The following is a 25,030-nucleotide window of genomic DNA, read 5'->3' as shown; positions in this document are numbered from 1 at the left end:
ATATCTANGTTGGGGGTATTGAGAGCATTGGTTAAGTAATTCCAAATGCTTCTTCATACCATCAGTGCCTTGGTATGAACTGGATGCATCTTAATGCATAGCACATAATATAACCTGTAATAATTATTATCTATCAAATGACAAAGAAATCATGTGGTATGTAGAGTAGACAGAATGTATGAATAAATTATGTACTTGCCTTGTGTTCCAAGGACACTCTTTTTGTTGCCATAAGACTATCTTTCCGGCAATTTGTCACATAAGTAGGTATCTTACAGGGCAGATATGTACCATCCTAGACTGCATCCCTCTTAACATCATGTGCGATTGTGGTCAAATACCTGCCTTGTTATGCATAAAAAAAAACGGATTAGCAAGCTGAAGTGGCAATGGGCAGGGCACATAGTACGCAGAACTGATGGCCGATGGGGCAGAATGGTTCTGGAATGGAGGCCGCGTACCGGAAAACGTAGCGTGGGACTTCCACCTACAAGGTGGACCGACGACATCGTAAAGGTAGCAGGGAAGCGCTGGACGCAGGCCGCTTCCAATCGATCAACATGGAAAGCATTGGGGGAGGCCTATGTTCAGCAGTGGACGTCCTATGGCTGAAATGGTGGTGGTGGTGGTGGTACATATACTGAAAATGTATCATTAGAAATCAACTACGGGGGCTAAGGAGATAAAAGGAGGGTTGGAAGTTTATATTATGAAAGTCCTATGTGTTTAAAGTAAGAGAGTTGAAATTTAAAATGTATGCGCTATAGATGCTAAGAGCGGATTTTACGAAACTCCACCCCTAATGGAGTAAAACGAGGTCCACGCATACGAAGTCGCGGGCGGCCGCTAGTTTGTAAATAAATAAATAAATATTGTACCGACAAGACAACAAAATATTTATTTATTACGGTATACCAACAACATTACATACAAAGTAATTACATGAAAATCTTACATATTGAAATATAACTTAAAAATAGAATATAAGTTAAAGCAGGTAATTAAGTGTTAAACTTATCACCTTGTTGTCTCCTAATAGCAATGAAACATGTATGTTAATGTTAATTATATGCGTACAAAGTGTATTTGTTACAGTCCACAGCCAAGCAGTTGAGTCAGCCAGTTTTTAAATAAATCGATATGCTTGGGCCGATTGTTTAATGAACTAAGAACACAACGTTTCATTTGTCTGATTAAAACCCAGTCCTTTTGAAACATTTTGAAAACAAAATCGTCGGGTAATTCTCATGATACATTTCTGGGTACCTCCACCATTTGTCTAAATATTTAACAGGATACTTATACAGGCCTGTCTGAAAAAAAAAAAGGGTTTTTCAGATACTAAGTCTTCATGAAAATTTTGAGTCAACGAGATAACCGGTCTATCAATGATGTTTGAACTATCGAGAATTTACTAGACTTGAAGTGTTATCATTTTTTTTTTATCTGTGCATCTACAGATAGAGGTTGCACAAACACTAGGTATTAGGTATTCTGAGTTCGTACTCCTGAGCTCACAGATTTGTTTATTTCTTTGCTTGTGACATGTTATCTTTTATTTGTAAGCGAAGGTAGGTATAGCTAGTATAATAGGTAACCGTGGACTTCATATTGAGTTGAATGACTTATCATAGTAAGATACGATACATAGAGGTCGCCGCATCTCTGCTGTTGCAATTTATTTATTTTATTTCAATCAACAGACTATTTAATTATAAGTTGGATTGATTTGGTATGTGGAGACAGTGCATTGACAAATCGTACAATAGCAAGTTCGTTCAGCTGAATAAGATACATCCGATAAGGTAAGTACCTATATTATTATGATTTTGTAATTTTCATTTCTTTTGAGACAAAAGTGTTTTGTCCTACATACAGGTGAAGTTTAAAGACTCTACTCGTTATAAATTCCTCAATTAAGAGACAAATCGAATTATTTTTTTTGTCTTTATGTTTACTATTTACTTATTTGTATTACTGTGTTCTTTTACAGAGATTAAAACGATTCTACAGTTAACAGCACATCAGACTAACATACATACATAACACCTATTACATCGAAATAAGATGCTTAACTATTTATTTATTTTATTTATTTAACTGTTAAGTTTGATGTGCTGTCGTCTGTGCATGGTTTTAATTTTAACTCATTGGAATTGTCCATATTTGGGGGATGTACTGTGTGTCATGAGATGAGTAGAGTCTTAAAAGGAAAACAACGATTTAAATTTCACCCTGTATACAATATGTTTAGCTTCATTATGATGACTTGCATCTTTTTGGCATGATAATATGAATCATCGCTAGATAAGAATTACCTACTCATTACAAAATACCTAAAGAAACAACATGAGATATTACATACTTATTCGTATTATTATTGTATTTATTTATTTGGTTCCATAAATTGTTACACTAATACATTTTTGATTATGAAATACAATATTTTTAGGACTAAGTGTACAACTTCAAGTAGGTAAACACCACATGCGTAAAGTTAATTACATTTTATAGTATAATTTTGTTTAACTATTTTTATAGAATGGGAACATTCTACATTTTATTCATTGCGGTAATATCAGCAGTAGTCGTTCACGGGACGTTTGACATGAAAAAACAGAACATTGTTTTCATAATGGCGGATGATCTGGTGAGTTCTCATATTATTTTTGCAATCCAAACAGGTAAAAGTGACCCGCATATTAATTTATTTGTGTTGATAAAAGGCCTGGGTTATTTTTCATTTCACATAATAAACATTACATTTCGTAGAGTAAATTAATTAATGTAGAGTTGACAGCACATTAGTATACATCATTTTTGTTACAAAATAACTTTTAATAGGTACCACGACATAAGAGGCCGCAATACTGTGCGTAGCTTTTTTGTAAAATATTCAAAATGCAAAAAGGTTAAAATTAAATCATTCTTAGGCTGGGTTGTACCATCTTAATTTGACTTTAAGAAACGTCAAAAATCTGTCAAACTACATACCTACAAAAGCACCGGTTAACGTTATAGTTAAAGTTAGGTGGTGCAACTTAGCCTTAGTTACCTAACTAATACCTATTAGGCCTAACCAAGAGCTCGTTAAGTTTTGATTTGGACGACCTGTCACACTGGTGTGACAATTTGATATGGCTACGGATCGATCGTGATTTTTATTGCAATTTACTTTTTTTTAGCAATTTGAATTATGTTTTAGGTACTTACAGTAAAAATATTTTTATGATGCCAACAATGTGCCGTGAAACCACGTTTTTTAACTCGGAATATTCATGCAATGGGAATTTATTTATTTGTTATAGGATTTTCTGACATAATGTTTTCTTATCATGGTCATATTTTAAGGGTTGGAATGACGTGAGCTTTCATGGTACGGACCAGATTCTGACACCCAACATAGACATGTTGGGATATAGTGGAGTGGCTCTGGAGAGATACTACAGTCACTGCATATGTACACCTTCACGATCCGCCTTCTTGACTGGAAAATATGCACATGTCACCGGTAAGTTAATGTATTTTCTTCTTTTATTTTCTTTATACAGAATACTATTTACTAGACACGAAACTTGATGAACTAAATACGGCTTTGGATTTCTTAGAAAAAAGAACGGATGACATTCATGAAAAATTTAAAGAACTTTTACAATCTAATAGAAGTATTAGAGAAGAATTAATATGAGTAACGTAGTAAGCTGGCCAAAAATTGTTAATACCTTAAACAATATTTAAACGTGGGCAAATAGCATTACTTAAAATTTCTAGTATTGAGTTTTAATAACGTTTTAAAATTATTACAAGAATGCCCCTTATAATCAACGTACATGGTCAGTACCTCTAGTACGAAAAACTTTCGAGTTCAAGACGAGGACGAATTTTTGTACGTTTCGAGTTCGAACTCGAAACGTTCATTCTTGTTTTATTAAGGATCGTACTCGTTAGCTTAACTTTCTAATTTCTTTCGTCGGCACGCAAGGCCAAGAAGCTTCTTTCGACGAGTCATAGAGTATTTTACAAGTTTTTTTTTATTTAACATGGAATGGTGTGTTCCGTCCGAAACATGCTGCGTTATTTTAAGATGTTGTTATTAAATTTAAAAAAATAAGTTACCACTTTTTTGGACCTAACAAGACAGGAAAAGAATAGTCAAAGGTATGTTGATTGCAATAATTGAATCTTTATTATTTAAGTAGGTACTTACCTATGCATTCTCTAGACAAACTGAAATGTTATGCCCTTTCATATTGATTGTTAGGATGGCAAGTTAAATTAGTATTTAGTTAACATTACTTTTTCTTTTACAGAGGAAACCCGAGTAGCCAGATGATAATATATGACAACAAACAATTTTGATTAATTACCAATCATGTATCATACCTATTAATAGAAAATTAAAACTGTTAGGTACCTATGTTTTAAATGAAATTCAAAATATTGTTTAATGTTTTATAAGTATTTATTAAATAAATTGTCACACTGTCACACATATATTTTGTTTTAATCCCATTAATGTCTATTTGCCCGCAAGTGTTGATGGTATTTCTTAAGTGTGCCTAGGAATCTTAGTCCTATTACTTATTCTGTGCCGGAGCTGGATGTTTTGTAAGGTTTGGGTAGGGTAGGTACCTGTAATGATTAATAAATGTTGATGAGTAGAATACTATAACATTAATTTTATAANGCGTCCCTGTTTCAAAAACCGGGATAAAAACTATCCTATGTTCTTTCCCGGGACTCAAACTATCTCTATGCCAAACTTCATCAAAATCGGTTGCGAGGTTTAAGCGGGAAAGCGTAACAGACAGACAGACAGAGAGACAGACAGACAGACAGACAGACAGACAGAGTTACTTTCGCATTTATAATATTAGTTGGGATTTTGTGCGTAGAGGTTTCATTTTGTGAAATTTAATTTTCTACAGGTATGCAAGGTTACCCTCTGACAAACAGCGAGGACAGAGGGCTGCCCATTACAGAAAAAATATTACCCCAGTATTTGAAAGAGTTGGGTTACGCGACGCATTTGGTTGGCAAATGGCATGTAGGCGGTTCACGAGGGGAATATTTGCCTTTAAAACGTGGATTCGACACACATTTCGGGCATATGGGTGGATTTGTAGATTACTATGAATACACGCTCGAAGAAAAGGTGAGTATGCCGCTCGTCATTTCTGTGCGCCAAACCATATGACGCAGTTAGAATATGCGGAAAATTGATCCAAACATTTATTTTTACATAATGTTTTTTTTCAGTTGTCGAATGATTTAGTTTCTGGTTTAAACTTGTATAGAAATGAAACTCCAGCATGGGATGTCGAAGGGTATTTGACGGATTTGTACAATAAAGAAGCTATATCAAGTATGTTAAGTTTTTGCTACTACAAAAACTCGCTAAACTAAGAACTAAAAAGTTAGCTTTTGCCCGCGGCTTTTCCCCCGTGTATTCAGTTTGTCACAAAAAGACCGATTTAACTGATACTACCTACATCGTTATAATTAGGTCAATTGTTTAATACATATTATACCTACTATATGTGTTATTCGCGTTACGATTCATCAAAATCCGTAAGTAGTATAGTGTAAACAACATCTATCATTCCATTCTCACAATGTTTCCCAATATTAGTAGGATAGCATTATTAAAAGTCCGAACTAAAGGAATAATTCTTTCAACTGAGAATAGCCACTCGAAATAAATACTTTCCATAAATGTGTACTACTTTCAGTAATAAAGTCTCACGACGAGTCCACCCCATTGTTCTTGATGCTGGCCCACATGGCCCCCCACGGGTCCAACGACGGCGCGCTGCTACAGGCGCCTCCGCAAGACGTCCGAACAATGAGGCACGTAGAGTCCCCTGAGCGGAGAATATTCGCAGGTATGTAAAACTTTAAATAAATGGCAAAAATGTACTCCTTTTCCTTAAGCTACATTTATACCACTTAGGACTTTGAATAATGCCTATTATGTGGGGTATTAATTTATAGGTACGAGATCATGCACGATTGTTAATGTTTTTTTCATTGTCTGGAAAAGGCATTGAAAATCTTTTCTAATAGTCTACACGCTCTGATGCAAGTCGTCGACATGATTCTTTTGAAATAAAGTCTCCGAGACCAAGCCACCGGGCTGTCGGTGGGCTCCACATTAGATAAAAAGAAAACTATAAAAATGTTCTATTTTTGTAGCAATGGTGAAAAAACTCGATGACAGCGTCGGGGACGTTGTAGAAGCCCTGGAAGAAAAGGGTATACTGAATAACACTATAATCGTGTTTGTGTCAGATAACGGCGCTATGACATCTGGCAACTCCGTTAATTACGGAAGTAATTGGCCTTTAAGAGGACTTAAAATGTCTCCATTCGAGGGAGGAATAAGGCTTGCTGGAGTTATGTGGACACCTCTACCGAAAGCTAACCATCTTTACAGAGGATATGTCCACGTAGTAGATTGGCTTCCCACTCTACTCAATGCTGTAGGTGCAGAACTTCCAAATAATATAGATGGCATTAGTCTTTGGGATGATATTATAATAAATAAAGAATCCAGTAGAAAAGAAATGTTTGAAATCGATGATATGTTCGGTTTTGCTTCTATTATTTCTAATGATTTTAAGTTGGTAACCGGTAATGTAACGCCTGAGTATAGTGACTATCAAGGCGGTGGGAGCTTGTTACGAATAATTGGGAAACCGCCATCATATTTCGATGCTATTAAAAAAAGCAAAGCATACAAATCTTTAGAAAAGATTGATAGATTAAAAGATACGGAATATTATAAAAATGTGAGAAATACTTTAAAAGTAAATTGTGATCACATTGACGAGTCACAAATATGCTATACAAAAAGTGGTAAGTGGTAGATATAATCTTTTCCCATCTAGATCTCTTTCTCATGTGAAATTACTAAAATAATATGACAACTTATTTTGCAGATAAATTATGTTTATTTAACATCAAAGACGACCCGTGTGAAACGAAGGATTTGTCTGCATTATTTCCCGATTTGGTAGAAAGCATGTTGTTACGATTAACGGAAGAGAAAAAGAGACTTATACCGAGGTCACCACTTTATAGAAATCCAAAGTCTAATCCAGCCTTTTTTAATTACACCTGGACAACGTTTGCAGATCATTTATGAAAAAGGAATCAACGTCATCGTCAAGAGGCTAGGTCAATAATATCTTAGTGACCTAGCCTAGCATAGTGTTTCGCATATCAATCACCGCACAGTTCAAATATGTATTTTGTGCTGACCTATCTTGTTTTAATAATAAAAAAATAATATCCTTGGACATTTTACACTGCGCTTCTAGTCCCAAACTAAGCAAAGCTTGTACTATGGGTAGGTACTAGACAACGGATATAAACATACTTAAATACTTTTTTTGTACCTTTAACCTTACCTATGTTTATGACCTACAAGCTTCGCTTAACTTGAGACTAGATATAATTTCTAAGGACGTCATATTTATTTAAATACTGATAATATCAAGTGTTTAATTTTATCACATTACAAACACTTGTGCAAAGAAAGTTTGCGAAACTAATTTTTATGATAATGATTTTTGTGAGTAGAGTACAGTGTTGCGCAAAACATTTGTGCTTGCAATTAGTTTAGAGATAAGATAATATGACTAATACTCTAAAAAAAAAGTAAATGGGATTACGAATATTGTAGTTAGAAATACAATACTAATAAACACAAAAATTATTGAAGATTATTTTCGGTGATTACTTGAGATTTATATTATTTGTAAAAGTTTTTCTGTAGCATTAATATCCATAATCTATATTATATAAAGCTCGTTTTATTTAATAAAGCTAACTTTTAAGTAAATACAGGTAGGTACCAACTAAATTCAGTATCTTGCCGATAGTGAAATTAAAGTTCATCATCATCATCATCTCAGCCATAGGACGTCCACTGCTGAACATAGACCTCCCCCAATGCTTTCCATGTTGCCCGGTTGGTAGCGGCCTGCGTCCAGCTCCTTCCTGCTACCTTTATGATGTCGTCGGTTCACACTTGTGGGTGGACGTCCCACGCTGCGTTTTCCGGTACGCGGCCTCCACTCCACAACCTTGCTGCCCCATCGGCCGTCAGTTCTGCGTAGGTACTATGTGCCCTGCCCATTGCCATTTCAGTTTGCTAATCCGTCGGGCTATGTCAAAGTACCTTATTTAATTTACGAAGATTCATAGCTATTGTATGTTACATAGTACCTATTTAATTTATTTAGGTCGTAACCTATGCATTTATTAGAAACAAAATAACTAGCGGATACAATTTTATTTGTAGACGTCATCATCATCATCATCATCATCATCATTTCAGCCACAGGACGTCCACTGCTGAACATAGGCCTCCCCCAATGACTTCCATATCGCACGGTTGGTAGCGGCCTGCATCCAGCGCCTTCCTGCTACCTTTATCAGGTCGTCGGTCCACCTTTTGGGTGGACGTCCCACGCTGCGTTTTTCATTAGACGTACGCGTCTACAAATAAAATTTTATCCGACTTATTAGGCATTCACGAAAACTAACTGAATATTTTTTACATAAAACGACTTCAAAATATTGGGTTCGAACATTCTTCAACAACTTACGTCATAATGTTTTTCTTTTCATTTAAATTAGTAACCTTTTGCCGAAAATGTATCTTTAAGCCATGAAAAGGGGCATGTATCACTATTTGCAGATAATAAATGTGCATGTCAAATATAGTCTGTATTTTTTTTGTTTCATAAGTCAGCAGTTAACAGCAACCTTTGTAAGAGAACCATCTACCTGAAACGTTATCAGGAACCGGTGTAACTTGCTCCAAAAGTTAAATTTGGCAATTCACCCCAATGCAACGTTTACAATTTTCAGTCTTGGGAAAATATTCATAACTCAACAATGATTTAAGTTTATACGGTCTACTCCCAGCTATGTATCTATATGTGTGACTGCTCCTTTTCCATTTAAATCCAGGGCATACCTATTACCTACATGTATCCGTGCACTTATTTATTCAAATACTTCTTTTCATTAAAGGTACGTATTAAATAAGGTACTCGCGTACAGAATAATTTATAGAGATTATTAAAATATTTAACAGTTTCCTTACAAAAGTACATACATATTTTGCGGCAGTAACAATGCCGTACAATCGTCGCATATGAAAGCATCAATAAAGGGTATTCTTCACTATTCTTCATTAATTATAATATAATGAGCTCCATCAATTTAGTATAGATTCGGCCGAAATAGTGTGTGTTTTCAATGCCATTATTTAAATAATATTAACTATGCCGATGTTGATAGGTAAATTATAATGATATTGTTATTGTATCAAATAGAACAAAGGAATAAATAAAAATATTATTCAAAAATATATTTTTAAGAGTATGTTTAATTTGACTGTACCTACCAGTACAGTTCCAAAGCTAATTAGTACTTAGTTCAAAAGACTTTGTCTTCAGTTTGAGTAAAAGACCGTGCAATGACGCATCACTCCATAAAATTAAAATGGTAAGTGTTTTGTTTTACTATATTATTTGTTTTTAAAGAGAAGCCTACCAACATTTCAGAATAAGTACTTTACTTCTGATTAACTTATTTTTCTTTATCATTGTTATTTTCACGAGTTTCAATAAAACCAGCAAAACGTGTTTGTTAATTTTGGAAATTAGTGAAGGTAATTTAGAAGTCGTCCTTCAATAATAAAAAATATCCCATGATTAATGGGAATTCTTTCTTGGAATCATGATTTAACACACACTTCAGAGTAAATTTGAATTTCCACATCTTGTTCATAAATAGGTAGGTACAGTCAGCAGCCCATAAGATAAGCTCCGTGGCTTCATAAATAAGTTGTTGTAATAAGAGCGATTTTGTAGCAAAAATCCATAATCTGTTGTCTCATTGTTTGTAATAATAACCTTTTAAAAAATACCTACATTAAGCTTGGACTGATCTCCTACATAATTTCGTTTCAGTGTGCGATGGTGTTTCTTACTAGCAACGTTGCAGATGGTCGGTCTCGTGAATGCCAAATCTCCACACGTTGTTTTTATAATGGCCGATGATATGGTACGCATTTTACAAACTTATGAATATAAAAAAAAATAAAACCGACTCCAAAAAACCTACACTAAAAAGTAGAAAAATAATTACAGTGCAGGCAAACTTTACATGTTTCATAATCTTGGCACCGACTCCAGAAGTATCAATCATGGTATACCTACATAAATATTAATAATTCGTCCTAATAAATAAGTAGGTAATTAGTAATTATTTTTCTACTTTTTAGTGTAGGTTTTTTGGAGTCGGTTTTATTTTTTTTTATAAAATTTTACTTATTTCTTGCTTTTTAGTTAACTAATTATTACCTTGATGTTACCACTGAAGGTAGGCAGTACATTGAGACCATGACCATATTCTTAATGTATATTATAAAAAAGTTCATCCCCAATTTTCCACCCTTGGGGGTGAAATATTTTCTTCAAATTCGCATGAAACCACCCTTTTGATAATACCTATTCAACAAAAAAATAATCGTTCAAATTGGTTCATAATCGGCGGAGATATTGCGTATAAAAAGTTCATCCCCAATTTTCCACCCTTGGGGGTGAAATATTTTCTTCAAATTCGCATGAAACCACCCTTTTGATAATACCTATTCAACAAAAAAGTAATCGTTCTAATTGGTTTATAATCGGCGGAGATATAATAGATAAATAGATAGAAAAAAGTTCATCCCCAATTTTCCACCCTTGGGGGTTGTTTTTTTTATTATTAAATTTTATTGTTAAATGGGACCACCCTTGAGGTATTACCTATACGCTGAAAAAAGATTTGTTCAAATCGGTTCATAATTGACGGAGTTATCGCGTAACAAACGAAAAAAAAAAAAAAACTTGAAGATTTTATAAGCTACGATAATCCATCCAAACATTGTGGAGTTGTTGTAATTTTCTGGACCTCTTGTACAGTGCAGACCATCATTATCATTGCTAAAACTGTACTTCGACATAAAGAGATAGATTGGTACTTTGGAATCCATTTAGAAAAATTGCGCATTTTTCCTTATAGGGTTGGAATGACGTGTCATACCATGGATCGGATCAAATATTGACGCCCAACATAGACACCATCGCATTCCGGAGCGTGATCCTGCAGCAGTACTACAGTGAGGCCATCTGCACTCCCGCCAGAACTGCCCTGCTCACGGGGAAATATCCCATGAGATTAGGTAAATAAACACAAGGGCATAATAATAATGGTACTTATATGGTGAAAGAGCATGTTTTTACTATAAGGGGCCCCACTCCCCCCATAAACGAATGGCCTAAATCAAGTAATTCACCACTAATTAATTGGATATTGAATGAAATTTCCATTAAGATCAAATAAAAGTAAAATTATTGCTCTAGTTGTAGTAGTTGATAATGTAAATTAATACGTGCAACACAATGCCGTGCTAGCTAGCTGTCTTCTTACAAATCATGAGAAACCAATTAGTTAGCTAAGTTATCTGTGGTTTTGCAGCTGAACAGTGGTAGAAAAAAAATATGTGATTGGCAATTGTTTTACTTTCTAGGTATGCATGGACCACCTCTATTTAACGGAGAGGACCGCGGGATACCTCTGACAGAGCGGCTTTTACCCTCGTATATGAAAGAGTTGGGATATACTACTCACCTCGTGGGGAAATGGCATGTAGGGATGTCTCGACCAGAATACCTGCCCACTGCGCGAGGGTACGACTCGCACTATGGACCGAGAGGTGGATTCGTTGACTATTATACGTATAACAAAGTGGAGACAGTAAGTTCCATGTAAATTAACAGTAAAATATTTCCAGAAAAATATAAGGTCTATTTTACAAGTTACTGAAAATATAAGTTTTGAACAGTTATCAGATATTATAACGCTTGTAAATAACGGGTGCTCATTGTTGACCGAAAAATTTCCAAACATAGGTATGTCTGACACTTGTAAAACTAAAAGTTGTAGTAGGTAAGTATTTTTGACAGATTAAAATAGGCTATTAGGGATTTTATCAGCAAGTAGCAGGCAAAGAATGATACTTTCATAACATTCTTAATTGAAATCAAGTGCCAATTCTTTGTCAAGGTTAATGTAACCAAAATGTTGAAATTTTTTATTACTTCATCTGACATGGGTGTGTTACTTTTTAGTTATCGCAAATGGTTATAAGGCCAAATGCACAATGCACTGTATGTAGGTTACTTTCACTCATTTTGACAGATTATACCTACATGAGCTATTTTTGTACTTTTTCAGTGGCCGAACGGATATTCGCTGTTTGGGCTCGATCTATTTGATGATAATATACCACAAGAAGATGAAGAACGTTACATTGTTGATGCGCTAACTGATAGAGCTGTCAGGAGTGAGTTTAATTATATATATCATTAAATTATAATACACATACCGCCTCAATATAAGGATGATATTTGTATTTTATAGTTATACATCACCACAATGCATCGCAGCCACTGTTTCTCCACCTCACACACACCGCTCCCCATGCGGGCAACATCGGTGGGTTGCTACAGCCGCCACTCAACTCAACGGTCCAAAACCGGCACATTGCTCATTCGGACCGTAGACTATATGCAGGTAACAGTCAATAGGTACTGAAGACTAAGATTTAATCGATTAAGATGGGCCACCTTGACCTCTTAAAAAGGAGGCGTGTTACACTTAATGTTACTGCTTTCTATTGTCTATCAAGCACTCACTTCAATATGTTCCAGAGGTTGTCCAGAGTCTTGACCTTAGCGTTGGGAAAGTCGTCAAAGCTCTAGATGCGAAAGGTATATTGAATGATACCATCATAATATTCGTATCGGATAATGGAGCTCCAACGATTGGCAAAACGAACAATTGGGGTGTCAACTTGCCTTTTAGGGGACTAAAAGAAACAGCATGGGAAGGAGCTGTTAGAGTTCCAGCCTATATTTGGCACTCGTCGTTCAAGCCAAGAATATGGGACGGGTTAATGCACATCACTGATTGGTTACCAACTCTAACCACAGCTGCTGGCGGTGAATTCATCGGAAAAATTGACGGAATTAACCAATGGGATTCCATCGTACAGGACGGCGAATCAAGAAGAAGGGATGTGCTTTTAACTTTGGAAGATAATGATCTCAACAGGTTTGCTTCGTATAGAGCTGGTGATTACAAAATTGTAATAGGAAATGTTACTGGAATGAATAATGATTATTATGGGGAGAAATTTATTATAAACAAAAAAGCCCCTCCAGCTTATTATCCGGCTTTAAAGTCTTGTGAAGTTGCAAGAGTATTTGAAAGAATGGGAATTGTTTTGGACTATAATGAAGTATTGTCAATGAGAAACGCTACTGTTATAAAACAGGAGGACAAGGTGAAAGACCGCACGCTATGTGTACCAACTCCACGTAAGTGTGTAACATTTTAAATAGTTAAAGCTATTTTTAATTTGATTTCATTATTATTGGGCGATGTAATGCAATGGAAAAAATTTATTGACATAGTAATTTCCTACTTAGTAACATAATTATAAAACAACAACAATATAACAAGAACAAAAACTACGTAACGTAAAGTTTACAATTTGCTTAGTTGTCAATCTAAGGTACTTGATACAAATAAGGCCTACGTTCTAATAAGGCCTATACATCAGAAAACACAGATAAATAAATCCAACCGAGACAATACCTCAAGGATACGTACTCATGTGCCCTATAACCCAGTAGAGTGCTAGAGCATCCCGATCCACGATCCCAGCACTAATTGGCACGCGTTCTTCTAAGGTGGTGGGTGATTTCGTGCTCCCTTATAAAAATCCGGCGATTTCATCTTAAGTTTTCGGTAAAATGACGCTGTTTTAGATTAAGCTTTTCTTAGTAATCGTTTCTAAATATATCTTACTAGCTAATAATTACCTTAATGTGTGCTACTGGCTACAGATGCATTATTTGTAAATTTTTAAAGACAACAAGAGCGAGATATCTAATAAGGCCTAGGCCTTATTTCAGCATGGTAGGCCATATTAGATACTTATTTTAACACCTGTTTACGGACAAATTCATTAAACTAAATGGGTCAAAGAGTAACAAAATATTTATTTAATAAGAATTTTACTAACAGCACAGAAAAGAAAAAGAAAACAGTGTCAAAAAAAATTACAAAACCTGTAAAAAAAGAAACAAAATACAAAAACAATAAAAAATAAGAAAAAAGAAGCCGTATGTATAATTCTTAAGGAAAAAAGAATAAAAGCTGGTATTATCATGCCTGTTTCGAAGACAAAGTAGCAGATACGCGACCATAAATGACTGCTTTAGGTGGTATCACAAGTATTGTGTAGGAGTTCGCAAAGATGATTCAGAAGCCTTTTTATGCCCTGGTTCTAACAAAAATTGATATCTCATTTTGTTTAGAAAAATTCAAAACTAAATGATGTTCCTAAACTGATTTATTTAAAAGGTTTTATGTGTAGGCCTTATTCGAACACGGTGTTTTAATAAGCCCTATACAAAAAAACAATATTGTTTGTTTTTGATATTTTTTTTGGATAATATATGTAAGGAATCGTTACTTTGTTACTATGAATATTTAATTTTATCTATAATTTGTGTATAATTCTTAATAAGTGGAATTTAAGTTTATCTAGAGATGTACAGTATATTTCTGTTTACTTGGTATTTAAAATTTTGATAACGCAAACAAATCGACGTATTTAATGTTATAAGACCGCATTTTGTTTAATACAACCTCAATTTTAAGGTCTAGAGGCATTTGAATCATGTAGGCCTTATTCCGTGTAGGTGATTTAATAAAGCCAAAATCAGTGGTTTCGTAATTTGCTTATTTTGAATAGATTTAGTGAAAAATTGTGTTATTTTTTGTAATATTGCTAAAATTAAAGGATGGAAGTAGATAATTAACCTTGTTTTTGTTAATTGGCGTTAATATTTATTGAATTATAAGCATTTAAAGTTAGGTAGGCCTTATTTGTATCAAGTACCTTATATGTTACGGTTAATGTGATAAATTGAAAATTATGAATAATCGCCGGTTATTATGAATAATTACCGACAGGCTTGGTAAAAGTGATAAATTAATCACATTTATTATTACATTTACATTTATTATTCATAGTGATTATTTCATAATGTAACCTTAATACTAACAAACACCATAAAAGAGAACAGCGGCTCGTGTACAGCGCTCATGTACAGCCTCACATTTTGAACGTTTTGATATCATATATTAATATAATTTGGCAAAATGAGTTTGGAATGTTTTTTGCATAACATTACTTTGCCATAATGCCACATTGTTTTGATTTAAAGTGAAAAATAGGTTAAGGTGCGGCGGGGGTGGCCCTTGGGCCACCCCTAAGCTGCCTATTTAGTTTATAAACACTAAAATGATCTCATATTAATCACATTTACCAAATCATGCGGTAATTATTCATAATAACCGGCCATTATTCATAATTTTCACATTTATCACTTTGACCGTAACATATACATTGTTTTCAGGTCGTGGTTGTCTTTTTAACGTAAGACGAGATCCTATAGAAAGCCATGATCTTTGGGATAAGGAACATAAAGTTGCTGTGACGCTGACCAAGCGTGTCCTGGGTCTTTGGGCTATGCAAGACAAAAGAGGTCCTACAAATATACAAGTTCAAGCTGATCCAGCCAACTTTGACTACGTATGGACTCCTTGGATTCATGATGGCAGTGATAACTCTGGTACACAAAGCAACAGGACCTCAACATCAGAAAGTTTAGCTAATTGCGATAACAAGAGGCTATTAAGACATTTATTATGTAAACTAAAAGGTAAGTTTTTCTTTTATTATGTTGTTATCACATCAAAAAAATAATTACAGCGGTTAATTTGGACTCAAATTAAAAATATTTTCATTTTCAGTTACCGGCCATGGAATTAATTAGAAATGTAACTTCTGCATGGTTAGATGCGTACCTACTTAATTGTTGACATAATACAAATAAAAAACAGCTTTGACTAGAGCAAAAGTGTTATTAGTATTACTCATCATTACTATTTAATGATTTATTTACTGATACTTTATTAACGACGTTTGTTAAGAAATAAATAAATTACTATAATTACAAACTTGTATTTATTAACAACTAGCTGACCCGGCGAACTTTGTTCCGCCTTAATGGCAATAAATAAGCAGACTTTTTTTATTTCGAACGGGATAAAAAGTATCCTATGTCCTGGCTCTAAACTACCCCCTGACAATTTTCAGCTAAATCGGTTCAGCCGTTCTTGAGTAACTAACACGACTTTCTTTTATATTATATAGATTTGCAGCACGGTTAAACATATTTTTCACAGACTGAATAATGTAAGTACGTTAAATATTTAATTTTGTTCTTTTTGCGTCGCAATGATGTTGAAACGATCTGAACAATAAAATTAGTGTACCTAACTATTAGGTTTTCTTAATGGTATCGTACTCGGAACTCTTTAAAATATTTATACGCTACCGGCAAAAAATACCACATATTACGCGTACTTTAACTTGCCTCCATAGTAAGAGCTGTAGAGTTTCATTTTATTATTTAATACAATAATACATAATCTGTGCCGGTCCACCTAGCTTTTATTTCAGCTTTTGCTTTTTAATATTATGTAAATCATTCCAAAAAGGGTTTTTTATTTAAGACACGCTAATAAAAGTTATAAATACAAAAACCAAGTTAAACAACACGCCAATAAACATTTATTAGTATTACATATAATTTTATTATTAAATCATTAGTTTACTTATCATGCTTAATAAATTATGTTTTATTTTTTCATAAATGTGAAATTAAACATTATGTTTTGCAGTCAAAAACTAAATGTGTACTTACTTAAACATTGCAACTTAATGTGGAAGTCAGTATAAAATATTATACTGACTATTTTTCATTCACACATTTCGTCGCTTGCCTTAATGTGGAAGTCAGTATAAAATATTATACTGACTTCCACATTTTTCATTCACACATTTCGTCGCTTGCCTCTCTAACGTAACTGACATTTTGCAAAATTTTCAGGCGATTAGACAGATCGATTCGTCTTGCGAAATTGATTAAGATGGTGTAGATAACTCAGTTTCGAAAAAAAATTCAGATACGTCAGTTAGAGAGGCAAGCGACGATTTGTTACCAATAATTCTTTGGATTTGATTGTATTAACAATTCTAAAAAAAATTAAAGAAGTCTGCAATCTTACTGAAAACACCTGAAATTATTTTGGCTAGGATATTAAATTCATATATTTTTTTATCTACGGCGGCGTAGAACACTAGCACTCCTTCAGCCGAGAACGCTGTGGGTTTAGTCTTAGTCAAGCCAAAATTTTGAGGGCTTCTTATACTTGTGCCGTTTGAATAAATAAAATATGGAACATCGTCAGCTAAAACGAATATGCCTTCGACGTCTGCAACTAGAGCAGGTATCTTTATCATGACCATTTTGCTTGGATTTTTCGGTAAACCTTCAATTTTGTTCACACGCTGATCCTTCACCTGATACACATTCTTCTCGTTATCATAATAATAAAGATTATCAACCTTATCTAACACTATTTCCAGAGCATTTTTTACTCGGTTGTCCACGTCTGATTTACTTCCGTTATCAGAAATTTTGTATAAATCATGATTTTTAGTAAGCGCGTAAATAATACCACTGCTGTTTTCTACAGCCAGTGAAATAATACCCTCGTTCAAATTTCCATATTTATAGGCTTTATTTTCTTTACGATTGTACGTATATATTCCTTCTTTGCAAGCAAAAAAAACTTTACCTTCTGCATCGCCATCTATGTCTTTGCCGTTGTCATGTAACTTCGTTGTACTGTTTTCAACAATAACGTACAATCCTTGATCTATTTTACTACCATCATTATTTATATCAGCTTCTAGAAAAAACACAACTCTTTTCTGTAATTCTTCCATTAACGGCAGCGATGGATATATTTTAACGATGTCATGTTGTCCTTGGTATATAACCATTTCATCTGGATCATTCTTTGTTTTTGTTGGACTGGCATTAATAGCAAGTACATAATGAAGAGCTATCACAAAGATAGCTATGAATTTCATGTTTAACCTGTAAACAAAATATTAACCTGTAAACCATGGACCTATAAAAAAAGTCGGACGGATTCTCATCAACAAAATACTGTGACATTAGGATACACCAGCTTGCCTGTACGTACAGGCCGGCACGCACACATTCACACCCTGTTACACCACTTCGAGTGCAAACTTCACACAGTTGACACATTTAAGCAGCGAAAAAACAACACGAATACGACATGTCTTGTGTGATGAAATTGTGTAAAAACCGTTCTGTTCGAACAAACAAAAATTAAGGAATCACATTTCACAGGCAAAATAATAATCCAATCACTTATTTCCCGACATTAAAATATTGAAATTTAATTGAAATCAAACGTCATTCACTCGAAAAAATAATACGTCAAAGACCAGTGTTCTCAGTTATTTACGTGGGAAAATTACCCGAAATATGGGAAATTAATAATAATTTTAGGACTTTTTAGTTATTTATTACGCACACTATGGAAATAAAATAATTTATCATAATAATTGTGTTTTAATGGGATATATTTTCATAGGCAAATTTGATCCTTCCCAAAAATGTGGAACTGCAAAATTCAAATTTTCTTACATTGATTTCAAGTCAGTGTCAGGTTGTATGTTAAAAAAAATCTATCAGAGATAATAATAATATATTGATGATGCATAAGATTATGATTATAATATACACAAGATTCGTAATTTGTAACTGCGTGAATCATTTTTGATCAACATTATGTACATAACTACATACCCTGACACACTGACTTGCAAACAATGTAAGAAAATTTGAACATTGAAAATTTCGCGCCTACCTCAACGCATTCACCTTTCATCCTTTTAAAATGGCACGGAATAATTCTGTCTACATTTCCAAGTAACATCTGCCGATCTATGTTTTTCTTAAAATAAAAGGGTAAAATGTTTTGGCTAACATGGCATCCCTAAATTCACTCACACAATAGACAAACGCCAAAATTTTGCGTCACAGTTTTGTTGTAGCGCGAGTTCCGTCCGCCTTTTTTTATAGGTCCATGCTGTAAACAAGTTACATTTCTGCACATCGTGACCCGATAACGGGGTTAAAACATTGTTTAATCGTGACAATATCGGGACAATTTCAACAATAACCTATTTCGATAATAAAACACATTATTTAGTTTTTGGTAACTTTATAAGCTCCGCACTCATAGGTTTTTGAAATCAAGGAAATATCTGTACCCCCAGTGAAAACGGAGTTAAGTCGAAAATGGTGATTTTTGGGAAATCGCATTTGAAGTTAAAAAAAATCCTGCTTCGTCGCTATTAGAGATAACTTGGTGAAATATTTTTTAGGTGAAAGGTAATGTTAGATATAATTAGGCACTGTGCCAGNCCCTAAATATTTTTAAAAAGAAACTTGCCCTACATATTCATGACGTTGTAGAATGAGCCTTACTTATTAAATTTAATGTCTAAAACTAATATTTACAATTTAGAAAATTATATTTAATTTTGTTTTGAACCTATATTATACTGATTTACTTTTTATCGCCAATCAGATGGTATAATTTGCTAAAGCCAATGCTTTTTATAAAACATATCGGTGCGAACGATTCAAATGAAAATTATACTTAGTTTAATTTTGTTCTCAAGTAAGTGACAATTATGTTTTTATTGAGAAATAAAGAATCTTTAAACCTTATATTATTAAAACAATACTAATTATTATTTAGTATTGTTTTGTTAACATCATAATTAGGCAGATAACAAATGGTTATAGGTAAACCAATACTTAGATAATGCGTAAAAAATAAATAGGTATAAATCATTGGCTTCATCGCTCCACAACAAGCATTATGTAGAGTTTTCATCTACAAATTATTGTTGAAAATTTAATTAACCAAATTAATTATTGATATGCATATATCATAGTGGGCAATACTCAGTACAGCGTGTAAAAAAAGTCATAAAATTAATAAAACTCATTTATTTTTGCAAATAGGCTTTTAAAAAACACTTTTACACGTCCCAGTATTAACCCTACCACTGCTTCGGGACAATAAATGGGCCAGTGTCTAAGCCTAAGCTTGGAAAATAACTCGCGGTCCCGTCCAAGATTTTGAAGGTCACCGTAGTAAGTAGACCGAGACCCTGTCCATCTGACACAGGGAAAACCTCACCCACTGGTTTCCCCGGGCCAGTGGGTATGCACTTTCATGCATTTCCTGACGAAAAAGACCTGTCTAGCCCTACATAAAGCCTTTAGTCGGTAAATATTTACTGATAGATAATAGTAGGTGCGTCGACACAATTGTATTACTGTAACATTAAAGTATGTTGTGAGTTGTAGCATGAGTTTAAAAATAAGCGGATTTTTATAATAATATTAAGTAATGTTAAGTAGGTACATATTGCTGTTATATTTTTTTATATTTATATTCTACCATTATATTCTAGTCTATATGAAAATATATTCTAAATTGGTGTTTTAACCAGGTAAGTATGTCGACCACGACCACTCTGCCTAGAGTGTAACGAAACGACGAAGAAGAAGGTGTTTCAATAAAAATACTAAATAGGTGGATTACAAATTAGTAATTAGCATAAGTAGGTACTACTTGGTCACGTTTCGAGATAGGTATGCTAAGCAATACCAAGCATAGGTACGAGTAGTTTAACCTACTTTGCGCACGTTTTTATAATGTGTTCTTATTATAGTTTTACATTTAATGAGTATTATGTATGTAGTAACCCAAAATTAGGTAGGAACGGGTAATCTATTGCATAGTTTTGGTCATGGTTCAATTTTGCACGAGAATGAAATGTAAACTACACAGGTACTCGCATTCCAATTACTGGATGTATGTAGAGATGATTGTGTACTCGAGTCTATTGTTTGCCACCTTAATTAAGGTCTACTCCGTCAATGCAATGGTAATTTGGTACTACCGTCTATTACAAATCGTATTTTGTACATGTTCGTTGAACATAAAGAGCGGTAGGTATGTTAAAATGTGATATTAGACTCTATGAAGTCTTGATATCGTTCGATTGGGTCAATTTTGGTACGTAAGTGAATCTGATTAGTACACGTATTGCTTAAAAATGCTTCCCTACATGGTATAAGTGACAGCGATTAACAAAAAAGTGCATCAATATGGATAAATAGATTTTATGAATAGGGAAGATAATTTCAAAGGATTTAAGCGCAGGCTGCGTTCATGATATTAAATATGGCATACGACTGACGGCACATCTGAAATTATTAAAAATTAGGTTAGCATCAGTGTAATTAATCGTAAAGTACATTAATTTAGGGACTAAATTATAGATTGTATGATTCTGCATTGAATAATACATTTATCTTAATAAGAAAAGCGCAGCGTAGGATGTCCACCGGGTGTGGACCGACAACTTCGTAAAAGTAGCAGGAAGGCGCTGGATGTAAGCCGCTGCCAACCGATCATTTGGAAGTCGTTGGGGGAGGCTTATGTTCAGCAATGGACGTCCTGTGGCTGAAATAATAATGATGATGAATAAGAAATTGGCTACCTCTGCAAAAGTGTCCAGACATATAGTATAGAAGATGGTGCTCAAAACTAGCGGTGCCGTGGTCCTGGTCATCATCAGCAACACTGTCTTGCGAGCCCGAGTGTTCGGGTGGGTCTCCCAACCGCAGGAGTATATGGCTTCACGTAGGTAATAGCTCTGAGAAAATTTAAATCAATATTATAAGAAAACCCAAATCATTTTTTTTCTTCTTTCAATACACTATCTCTTCTTCCAATGAAAAAATAATGATTTCATGCAGTTAGGTACCTAGGTACAAAATTACGAGTAGGTTTTAATAAAAACAATAATATTTATTTAACGCACCCGTTCCAAAAGATTATCGCTATAATAACACGGCATGTAAAAATGTAAAATAGTTGCTACGAAAAACGAAAGAAATTCCATATTCAATTGCGAACGTTTTAAGTCCTGAAAATTTCAATAATTATGTTATTACATAAATGTCACAATAATAAATTTAATTATTATGGGTCATTCCATAAAAATCTGTATAATTTCGACGTCATTTTGTCTTAAACTTTTTTAAGATGATTTTGAATACTTTATTAGTGTAAATTATAGTTTATTTATTAATTATGTTATGTCTAAAAGGGCCAGTCAATTTATGCTTTATTTTAGGAGAAATTATAATTTTCAATTTTTTCATACTACACTACTCCTATATGACTTTTAATAAAGTATAAAATTTATAACCTTAACATTTATAGATAAGTTATTATACTTAATGTAGTTGTATTGTTATTACCACTATATAAAAAACGTCATTCATTAACCACAAATTTAGTTCCTAGTGCCATTTAAAGCTAGGGCCTGACGGTCTAGGGACTGACGATTTGGAGTAAAACTTAACACAAATGCAGATTCACTTTATTTTATAAGATGCTTAATACGATGTGCTGAAAATAGCCAAAAATCCATACGTAAATACTATTAAATTATATACAATTTCCTATTGTAATCAATAAAGCTACTCAACTAGGGACTGACGAAGTGACTGGTTCAACACATGTTTCCACAACAACTGGTACGTTTGCACTTATTCACAAAACGGCTGCCGCACAGCCAGTATGGTCTGAGGATAACTTCGTATCGTACTTTAAACTCAACTAAATGTCATTCACTCTAAATACATATTAAAGCGCAAAATTATAAAATCAGTGCTTGGCGAGGGAATGACGCTAAAAGCTGTGGACACTTTTTCAACTTAAGAAAATCAAATTATTCTTTATTGAAACCGCAAAATATTAATAGAATTTGGTGTAATGTACGTTTAAATAGATTATTCGTTAATTAAAACAAAGGATCAAGTTGATGTTTCTATAAATATGGATTCCAAAACACAAACTTTTGGAGTACTGACCTGCCTAGGGAATGACGTTTTGGGTCACTTAAAAGGAATTTAAGATTATTTTTAAATAGTTTTAAAAAATATAAATGGGTGATGATTAAAACACATTGCGAGCTGTTATTTAACAATTTTGGAATAAAATATTACCAAACATTCCATGTGAAATGTGGCGCTGACTAAGAGTTGACATATTTTTGTGGAATGACCCGTATAACACTTTACCTCAACAACCTGAAATAAGGACAATGGTAACAAAAAGGTCGTTGTCTTCATATTGTACTCAAACAATACAGTAAACTTGTTTTTTATATTTTCTATTAACCTGTAATATTAATAATATTATTCAATTTTTATATTTTTAATGATAACTACATTATTACATTTCGACTAACCCGTACAAATCTTGCAATTTAATGTTAACGTTTTTCAACTTCTCATTGATTTCTTCTTCATTATAATTTTCTGAGAATATCTTCAATATCCTTTTGCTGAGTATATCTAACTGTCCACAAATGTGCAATAAAAATATAGGGACCAAGGGGTCGAATCCTATATACATTGTCGTCGCGTAGCAGCCAAACATTAAGCAAAGCACAAAAAGAAGTATAAACATAGCTGGTATGTCTTTTAGAATGTCGAGACGATCTGGATACCTCATGTCGAACATGGGAATGTATTTGAAGTCCCCTTGCCAATATGAATAACCCATCTTAAATATAGCCTTTAGGGGAAACGCGATGCTAGTTGATAGAGCCGCCAGCAGCCAATACCAACTGACTTTAGCGCCTTTCTTGGCGTACATAATCACGATTTCTTTTTCTTCCTCTTCGAAATCCATAGCTAATTTATAATCCCTGTCCACTACACTGATGAGGTTCTTCATGTATTTTTGGAAATATAGCAGAAACGAGTATTTAATTGTGATTGTGAATGCGACAATAGCCATAGTGCCATTCTTGCTGGCTTCAGCGTATCGTCCTGCTGGAATGTCGTAGAGAAGCACCGAATTACCAAGAAACAAAAATGTGGTTGTCGATAGCGTTAGTATGATGAGGAATTGGAAAACCCAGAACAAATTTCTTGGTATCGATGGGTGTGATCTGTTTATGAACATAGCCATCGCAGTTACCACAAACATGTTATCAAATTTGAAATTATTGCGATTGATTTTGGTCGGAGCTAATGTTTTTGGAAACATTATAATATAAGTAACACACTTGTATATACTTCGTATCTAATTTAACTACTTACGAAGTAAGCGGTGGTTTAAACTTGAGTTATTCAAGAGCCAAGCCGTATAAAAGTTTATGATATAATTACCTATTGTAAATCTATCATCTATATATATAAAAATGAAACCCGTTTCGCGTTGTCACGGCATCACGTGTGAACGGCTGAACCGATTTCGATAATTCTTTTTTTTGAATGTTTGTGGAAGTCCATGGATGGTTCTTACGGAAAAAAATATTAAGAAAATCTCTACGCTAAGGCGGTACGAAGTTCGCCGGGTCAGCTAGTGATAAATAAAATAACGATAAATGATTTTTATTAATGTCCGTGTGTGTTTCAGTAGATTGTTCGTGGAAAATTACATTTAAACATGGGTTTGTCCCATGACGGATTTTTTCAGGTATATAAACATTAATCTACATTGATGAATATAATTAACATTAATAACTGAACATATCGTAGTGGATTGGTTGTAAGTAGTAGGTAATGCGATAGTGAGTGAAGTCAGTGGAAAACACATTGCTTTGAAACACAAGAAAGCGTACAATTAAGTAAATTGGTATTGTGCATTATTGTGTCTTGAGAATCCAGGAGTGCAAGCGACATTAAAATAGCTCCACACTAGATAATAAGTGCTTGTTCAGATACATGTCATGATATGTCACGGTGTTACAATGTATCAATAACACCGGTCAACAAAAAAAAAATTTTTTTTTGCGCATGGATTTTACTTATTATATTCTGATTATGTAAGC

General features: G+C 33.9%; 4 protein-coding genes across 4 annotated transcripts; 2 read left to right on the top strand and 2 right to left on the bottom strand.

Moving 5' to 3' along the window:
- The first annotated feature begins 1,536 nt into the window (after window positions 1-1,536).
- Window positions 1,537-7,337, top strand: LOC114363965 (arylsulfatase B-like). The gene is made up of 8 exons (XM_028319929.1): window positions 1,537-1,805; window positions 2,542-2,650; window positions 3,352-3,511; window positions 4,929-5,155; window positions 5,260-5,365; window positions 5,733-5,885; window positions 6,196-6,858; window positions 6,942-7,337. The coding sequence occupies exons 1-8, from the start codon at window positions 1,735-1,737 to the stop codon at window positions 7,145-7,147; spliced, it is 1,695 nt and encodes a 564-aa protein (XP_028175730.1). The 5' UTR covers window positions 1,537-1,734; the 3' UTR covers window positions 7,148-7,337.
- Window positions 7,338-8,424: 1,087 nt separating this feature from the next.
- LOC114363964 (arylsulfatase B-like) lies at window positions 8,425-16,193 on the top strand. Its single transcript, XM_028319928.1, has 9 exons — window positions 8,425-9,522; window positions 9,990-10,083; window positions 11,086-11,245; window positions 11,594-11,820; window positions 12,301-12,409; window positions 12,487-12,639; window positions 12,777-13,445; window positions 15,558-15,863; window positions 15,955-16,193. The coding sequence occupies exons 1-9, from the start codon at window positions 9,494-9,496 to the stop codon at window positions 15,975-15,977; spliced, it is 1,770 nt and encodes a 589-aa protein (XP_028175729.1). The 5' UTR covers window positions 8,425-9,493; the 3' UTR covers window positions 15,978-16,193.
- A 617-nt stretch (window positions 16,194-16,810) lies between these two features.
- Window positions 16,811-18,168, bottom strand: LOC114363979 (uncharacterized). The gene has a single exon (XM_028319950.1). The coding sequence runs from the start codon at window positions 18,143-18,145 to the stop codon at window positions 17,243-17,245; it is 903 nt and encodes a 300-aa protein (XP_028175751.1). The 5' UTR covers window positions 18,146-18,168; the 3' UTR covers window positions 16,811-17,242.
- A 2,672-nt stretch (window positions 18,169-20,840) lies between these two features.
- On the bottom strand, window positions 20,841-24,243 carry Or-30 (olfactory receptor 30). Its single transcript, XM_028319930.1, has 5 exons — window positions 23,438-24,243; window positions 23,268-23,367; window positions 22,001-22,105; window positions 21,677-21,832; window positions 20,841-21,380 (listed from the first exon to the last, which is right to left on the bottom strand). Exons 1-5 carry the CDS (start codon window positions 24,241-24,243, stop codon window positions 21,327-21,329), a joined length of 1,221 nt encoding a protein of 406 aa, XP_028175731.1. The 3' UTR covers window positions 20,841-21,326.
- Window positions 24,244-25,030: the final 787 nt, after the last annotated feature.

Source organism: Ostrinia furnacalis, unplaced genomic scaffold (genome assembly GCF_004193835.3).
Source record: "Ostrinia furnacalis isolate ACB-3 unplaced genomic scaffold, ASM419383v2 OfSCF7339, whole genome shotgun sequence".
NCBI lineage: Eukaryota > Metazoa > Arthropoda > Insecta > Lepidoptera > Crambidae > Ostrinia > Ostrinia furnacalis.
The sequence above is the reverse complement of the archived record's forward strand: the minus strand, read 5'-3'. Positions and strand labels throughout refer to the sequence as shown.